The sequence below is a fragment of the Mesitornis unicolor genome, unplaced genomic scaffold (genome assembly GCF_000695765.1).
Source record: "Mesitornis unicolor isolate BGI_N332 unplaced genomic scaffold, ASM69576v1 scaffold14180, whole genome shotgun sequence".
NCBI classification, from domain to species: domain Eukaryota; kingdom Metazoa; phylum Chordata; class Aves; order Mesitornithiformes; family Mesitornithidae; genus Mesitornis; species Mesitornis unicolor.
The window spans coordinates 3358-11363 of NW_010159041.1; the positions used below are offsets into that span (position 1 = coordinate 3358).

The following is an 8006-nucleotide window of genomic DNA, read 5'->3' on the forward strand; positions in this document are numbered from 1 at the left end:
CAGCACAGTGAGGATCAGATCACTGCATTTCTTTGCATCACCTTAAAGAAAAAAAATAAAGCTAGTACAACTATCAATTTTTGTTGTTTTACACCTCCTGGCAAGCATTAATTCTATGGCATTAATTCTGTAGAAGTAATCTGTTTTATATGAAAGTGGTAAATTCCAGTCTAGTCACAGTTAAGTTCTAAAATGGCAGCTACTTTAAAAAAATAAGACCCTACTTAGTTCAGTTTTAGGTCTTGTTCAGACCAGGGTGTGGAAATTAGGACTCATGCAAAGATGGATTGCCCTCAGCCCAATGTCAAGTACAAAAAGGAGCTCACTGCCTACTAAAAACCAGGAAACTCTTTGTAAACACTTTTTATTGACAATGTTTTGCAAACACCTTAGTTCACAAGTACTGTGCAGAAGCTTCATCCTTTTTAAAACAAAATGTATTTCTTGTCATGAATTAAAGTTTGTGGATTAACACTAAGTGCCTGTCTGCACACATCTGTAAATACTTTCCCCTGAAGCATAAGCAAAACAAATAATTTTGTATAAAAATTCACAGAAGCAGTAGAAAACTGTTTTTCAGCTGTGTCCCTCTTACTGCTGGTTTCAATACAAAGTGAAGACACTTGGATATTCTTCAATAATATAGGCAGTAGTCTTCAAATTACATCTACTGTTTGGTCTCTGTTTCCAGCTGAGTTTCTTGAGATTCTTCAGCTTCGGAAAGTTTTTCATCATCTAAAATTCAATATTACTGTTAGTCAAATATCCTTGGTTATATTTGCAGACTACATTGTAGTGCTGTGTCCCACTTAAATATTTACACTGATTGCCTTAAATGTGTAGTTGAGTATCTCATTATACAAAATGCTATGTTTAAGAAAAAAAACAAAAATAAAATTCTTCAAAGTTGTTAAGGCTGTTATCTGGAACAGCTACTATGGGAAACATGGGGTAAACAGTACCAGACTGCTTCAAATGACACACCTTCTCTTTGCCTATCAATGATCTGTCTCAAACTGAATCTGTGCCTTCCACTAAAATGTTACTTCCTTCCAAAATTCTAGAAGCTGAAAGGTAATCTATACATTCATGTGAAAATGTATTTTACAGACTAATAGCTAAGCAAGTGTTAGTAACACATAATAACAATAACCTTCTGCTGAAGTGCACCTAGGATTAACAGTTCATTCTGCTTAAGATCTAGACAGCCTTAGAGAATGAAAGTCTGCTCTTACAGCCACCTCTGTATGTTAATCGGGTCACGCTCAAAGGCTATACCAATTACTCTGTCTTGGAAAGACACCAAAAAAAACCAGCAAACAATATTTTTAAAAAATATTATTCACATTAGAGCATGAAAAGTAAGCGTTGATTTGGAAATATTAAGTATTTGTATGACAAAAGACAAGTATGACCGAATTCCTGACTTTAGCTCTTGTGTACAACAGTTGTAGTCCCTGCTCTATTACTGACTCACTGTCTGAGCAGGTAAGTCATTTAGCTTTCCTGTATTCCAGTTTCTTTTTAGCAAAGCCTCAAACGATACCATGATGGCAGTGAAATGTTCAAAACTACGAAAACAGGAATGATACAAGTAAGTTTGGAAACTATGCACATGAATACTCTTCTGTAAGAAATACTTATTCTGTTTAAAAAAGTCAAATTGTTCTTCTTCATCCCCACATGTTAAAGAAGTCTGTTGCCTACAGATTAATCTGAAGCTAATCAGGAAATGACAGTGACCAGCTTTTAGAAGAAAAAAAAATCTAAGCAGTCTCAGGCTCTGGACTGCTACTGGGAAAAAAAATGCTGTCAATGCAAGAGCTCACCAACCTCAATGGCACAGAGCAAGCCCACTGCTGGACGCTGTGATTCCTTTTGATCTGCTGAAACCCAATCCGGTTATAGATGTATTACCTAACAATAACACTTACTTTCCAGAGTTTGCTGAAGTTCATGGATGGTGCTCAGGAGAACATGAAACTGCTTTCTTCTCAGCTCCAGCTGGAATGGTAAAATATATACTTTAGGAAACAAAGAGCACAGCAGCCAAACAACCCACAGCAGATGCTCCCTTAATTGTGTTCCTAACAAATAATTATCTAACAGTCTCTGTGAAAAACTTACCTTATCTTCAACATTTTCTTTAATGTGAGAAAGATGTTGCAGTTCTTTTCCCAAAGCTTCTAGCTGCCTGAAAAGAAATTGCCATAGTATTTTTAAAAAGTTCTGTAAAATTCTGGGAAAATAGATTTGAACTAAGAGAAGGAAAAAGAACCACTAAATAAACAGCATAGGTAAAGAAAGCATAACAAATGAAATGGCATAGAGACATAAATGTTACACTACTATGTCATAAATTGACCAAACACATAGTCAAGTACCTTATCTGGCCTGACCAGAGTATGGGATAACACAGAGGCTTTGCAACAGGCATGTATGGAATAATCCACATTTTTAAAGAAACTGCATGATATAGCTTATGCTATTTTTCTGAAGTAGTAATAGGGAACCACAAAAGGCCTCCAGTCCTAAGTAACTCACAATTGCTGGGAAAAAGGTCTGGTTTAGTGCTATCTAATGGTGGTGTCTTTTTCTGAGCCCGTATGCTTGGTACCTTGAGGGAATGCCTGAAAGAGGGTTGGGTGTGACATTATCCCTCCCGGTAATGGAAACAGGCTGACAGCTTATAGGATGAAACAGTGATTTTGCTAGTATTTGGTTTCTAGTTTCTGAAAGCCTTCTATTTGGCTAAATCTTGCTGTTTATACCATGCTGTCAGGTACAGACTGTGGGAAGATATACAATTTTTTTTTCTAGTAACATCCAAGCTACATCTGGAATTTTACTTCTTTTACTTTCTGCTCTGGAGAATCTTTGCCTAGCCTTCTCATTTTTGTTTCCTTTTCTAAGGCTCAGCATCATTCTTGGTCCTCTTAACAGCTCTTCTGATGCTGCAACTAATTACACTGTGGGCACTGCCACTTCCTGAACTGGCTCCTGTGCATTACTTCTGACTAAGCTGATAACACCTTCTCTTCTTTTGTGCTGTGTGACTGGTTGTTCCAAGAAACAGCCCCTTAAAAGCATAAACAAACTATTTCTCTGAACTTAGTCCTATTGTGCCACATGACTTGCAAAAGCTATAAATGTAACTCTCGCAATAAACCATGACATTTCTCCTCACGAGAAGTTTTCTCAAGTGTTTTTAGTGATTAAGAGTTCCATGAAAAGCGTGACATTGTTAATGAGGCTTCCTTCATTCTGATTTAAGAGTAGTCCCTCTTGATTTATCGTATGACTTTCTGCATGCTTTCCTCAAACTGGAGAGAAAGGAAGCTTTGTAATTAAAACATTGGATGAAAACTTAATCTATTTAAAGTCTATTCACTTGGAGTGGTCAGTTAAAGCTAAAATACCTATAAAAGGGAGCTCATTTAAAACAGTTCCATTTTGTTACTATGTCCTATTTCCCCATCTGTAAAATGGGGGAATCACACTCTGCTATAGTTCAAGTCTGTGTCTTGGACTGCAGATACGAAAGACTAAGGACAAAAGTACATGCATTGTAGCCATTCTTCCAGGGGATGAACACACTGGTATTTCTACCTGTAATATAATTTTATCATCTCTTTAGAAGATTAAGCTTAAAAAAAGACAAAATACCCAATTTAGTAGCTGTAACTTACTACTTCTAGCTTTGCTTGAGAAATTTACGCTTGGATGTGTTAAACAAAATAAGAATGACGACTCCAGACCTAAACAATCTGGCATCCTCTAAGAAAAAAGTATTATCATTTAGTTGTTTTCATTCTTAATTATCTGAAAAAATTCACTTTTGATAGATCTTTACTATGAAGCTTCATTTGATAAACAACACATGCTGACTAATGAGGTAAGAAGTAGTCAAGCCTCATGAAAACTGCCTGTAATAATCAAAGCTGTGGTAGTGAAATAAAGGCACAGAAAAACAATGTACAGGAAAGAAAGTTGTGACATATTCTCAGTGGCTTATACCTACAAAAATGCTGTTATTATAGTAATAATACTATTTTTAAAATTTTCCTTTTGCAATAAAAGGCCATAGAATGTGAAAAGACAGCCTCCTCCTGCAATTTCACTGAAAGTGGACAATAGGATAGGTGCAAGCCGTGCTTAAATAAGAACAAGTAACCCCACGTTACATCTTTAATTGGGTTAAGAAGAACAAACTCATAGATGCAATGAGTCCTGGAATATTTCTGTGGCTTGATAAAGTTAAAAAGATTATGTCCCCATAACTGCCCAAAATGACCCAAAAGCACAGTCAGCGATCCTAATTCAACAACGGCACAAGCGATACTGCAAGTTACAAGCAAGATGAGCTGGACAACAGGTAGGTCTAACCTGCATGCCAGGGCAGGTTATACTGTGGTACATAACGTAGTAATTTATAACCGGGCATGCAGGAACTACAACTACAAGGAAAGCAAAAAAAAAAACCCCAACCCTAAGAGCTTTCTCCATCTTTCTCTCGTTCCACCTTACTTGCTTGTGTGTTATGTATTTTGCATGACTACTGAAACCCGTGCTGGTGCACTTTACAGCAGTTCCCCACTCTCTTTTTCTGAGCAACTGGTCCCTGGTAAACTGACATCAGATGCATATTTACATCTGAGTTCACTTATTCACCTTAGCAATGGCAAAATTTCAAACACAAATCGATTAGCAATGCTTCTGAACCCATACATATAGAGATTAATTAAATAAAGCTGATAAGGGCACAATTTTAAAATTAAACCCAAGTTTTTCTTGTGTCAAAAGAAATTCTATAGAAGTGAGGAAAGGTCAAACTGAAACCAAGGAAATGTCAAATCTGGTAACTTCCAGCTTACCGGCCTATTGTAATTTAATGTAGGCTCATACTTACTTCAGTGTTTCATGTCTGTCCGGATGGTGTTGTATGACTTTGGCCAATGCATCATATTCTGAAAGAAATTTTACAACTTAGTCTAAATAATTCTGAAATTATAGATTCAAGAACCAAAAATCAGGTACCAAAGAACATTGGATTCTTTCTCCTTCTTGAAAAACTGTTTTAACATTTTTCAAGTTTGTACACAACACCTTACATATATAAAATAGTTCTTGCAAACATCCATATATAAAAGTGTACATAAATTACACCATGCTATAACATTTCAAAGTAGATTATTACATAAGAGATGATGATTCATAAGCACCGGTTTTAGAGACAATCTAACGTGTATGTACAGAAAATGGTGCTGATGTTACACGTAAGCATTTAAGAGTTTTAGAAAAAAGTAAAGAATGCTGCATGAGAAACAACAAGATTTTTTAAACTGTATTACACATTAACAATATTGTATATATGCAACTAACATAGCCATTTCCTGATAGCAAGATTGTACATATGCCAAATACCTAATTCACATGGAAAAATCTGTACTGCAGGCTGGACAGAACGTATCAAAAAGCAAACACTTCAGATCTACGCTTGTGAAGACACAAGAACTCTACATTCCTACTGGTTAAGGTTCTTTTAATTTCCCGTTGAGTCTAAAATTATCCACAAAATTGATCAGTTGTATTCAAAACCTTTCATTTGTTATACTTTTAAACATTTTCTTTTTTGCATTTCATTTATCAAGAAAAAAAACTTGCTTCTCCTCAATTGCTATTTTCTTTGATAAGACAGTGATACAGGGAAATGCTTTAAGTTTCAATTGAAATTATCTCACAACAGGTATTCCGTAAGGACTCAAACAGAGTTGCTGGGTGTGTAACTGGCACTGCTGTCTGTGTACACTAAGCCATTACCTTCACTTAAGGGCTAAAAGAATATAACTGTGTGATCTTTGGTGCTGGGTGTAAGTACTCACTGTCTTGCTGTTAATAACTTGCTTTAGTTCTTCTCAAGTCACCTGAATTGTCACAGGATGCTTTTGGGGGTTTTCTTTGGCCTGAAAACATCTGTCTGAACTACTGTTTTCAGTTTTCCTGATCGTGCATGTCATTGGGACCTACTGCTTCAATCTTGCCTGCCTCATCCACCAAAAACTTTCAGTAATGGGTGTGGAACTCACCAGACCAACCATAGTGCTCATGATGCCAGTATACTCCCTTGCACTTTCAGAATCTTGGAATCTATTTTTCAATACAATGTCTTTTAAAAGAAAACAAAATAATGAAAGTGACCAGTGTAAACACAGATTTGCTCCTTACCCTGGCGATTTTTTCGAATCCTTTTTGCTTGCAGGATTTGTTTCTTGCATTCAGATATCTTCTCATGTGCTGCAGCTATACTATTTTCTTTAAAAAAAAAGTAGAGAGTTATATTTAAATCAACCAATACATGTAAACAAACCATTCTGCTAAATTATAAAAAAGAGCTGCTTGTGACATACTGTCCTGCTAGCTCTGCCACCTTCAAAACCATATGGACTCCAATAGGTTAAAAAAGCTTTTATTTGTATCTATTTTATACACTGACAATATGCTTATGGCATATGTATGAGTGCTATGTATTAAGGAGAAAAAACCAAAGCACTCATCATAGGTACACGTTGTGGATAAAGCTTGTTTATAAAAGACAAACCGTCAAACAGTAATATTTTCTCTTCTTTACCTATATCCTTATAGATTTTTTCATAATTTTCCATTTCTCTCAGGTTCATGTCATACACCAGAAGAGTTTTTCCCATTGAAAATTCACACTGTGATAAAGTACTCAGCATGCGTTGGTACTGGCTGTAACTGAAAACAGACAACATATTTGTTTCAAAGCAGCACAAAAATAACCCAAATCTTTACAAAGCAAGAACACAAAGCCTCATGTAGCATATGGAATGGTTAAGTAACAAATATTAAATAAAGAAAATGTTTCAAACAGTCAATGTATAATATTTTGAAAGTGCAGTGAGAAACGTGGCACTCGTGTTAATTCAATTCCACCATCATGTCCTTATTGGTATAAAGTGAGTATTAAAGCAATGGGCAGATTGATCTGGGGCTTATAAACTTCCCAGCTAGGGCTGGCTCTGTGACCACCGAGATTAGTATTTTAATTATTTTAATACTGCAGTGTTTCTCTGTATAATCATTATATTGCGTCCTCCGGGAATTTATATCCGGTATGGACCTCACCGCAGAACACCATGTTGTCACTCATCCCTTACTACTTTACCCTGTTGGTTTTTTGTTGGGGTTTTTTTAAAAAGAAAGAGAACCGCAGCAGCAGAAATTATTGACAGTACTACCCCTCCCTAACAGAATAAATGCAGAACTGCCAACTAAAATACTCGAGTCATGATCCTGTTATAACGGCAGGACTCCCAGATGGATCATGCAGCAGCATAACAATCCTGAAGGTATTTGCGCGGTGCTGGCAGATTTCAGGATACAGCCTGCAGCCTTCCAAAATTTCTGACCCCTGAAGCCTTCAGTAGTTTCTGACACACCTCTAGTCCTTATCTCCTACCACAGTGCTTGGCGTTTGGGCCGGAAACATCACAGAGCCATACCGAAAAGCAGATGAGTACATTTTCACACTGATCTTTTCAAAATGGATCAAGCCCAGTTTTCCCTTGAAATGCGAGCTAATCAGTTCCAAGGCTGAAAAAAAAAAACCAACCAAAACAATCAAGAACAGAAAACAAATACCCTTCCTCTTGGGATCCAGAATTACACCACTTAATGAAACTCTTCACCAACAAATTGATCCGCCTGTCGTCACCAGCACCATCGCCATCGATCAGAAGTCGCTTGCGGATAACTTCATCTGAGGAAAAACTCCTGTTTAATGCCTCACGCTACGGCAGCTGCATCCCAGAGCTGGGCGAGGGTTTCATCCCAGGCCTTCAGGGAACGATTCCCGGGGCTAAAGCGGGAGGAGCTGTTAAGCAGGACGCGTCCCAGGGCCCTGGGCCGGAGCGTGAGGCTGAGGCACCCTGGGGCCCAGACGGAGAGGCCTGGGGGCGGGGGGCGCCCAAGGCCCGGGCGTGCCC

At 37.5% G+C, this 8006-nt stretch overlaps 1 protein-coding gene across 1 annotated transcript; it reads right to left on the reverse strand.

Moving 5' to 3' along the window:
• Window positions 1-360: 360 nt before the first annotated feature.
• On the reverse strand, window positions 361-7750 carry THOC7 (THO complex 7 homolog (Drosophila)). Its single transcript, XM_010185417.1, has 7 exons — window positions 7710-7750; window positions 6629-6756; window positions 6226-6312; window positions 4910-4967; window positions 2128-2194; window positions 1935-2004; window positions 361-735 (listed from the first exon to the last, which is right to left on the reverse strand). Exons 1-7 carry the CDS (start codon window positions 7748-7750, stop codon window positions 668-670), a joined length of 519 nt encoding a protein of 172 aa, XP_010183719.1. The 3' UTR covers window positions 361-667.
• Between the last annotated feature and the right edge of the window lie 256 nt (window positions 7751-8006).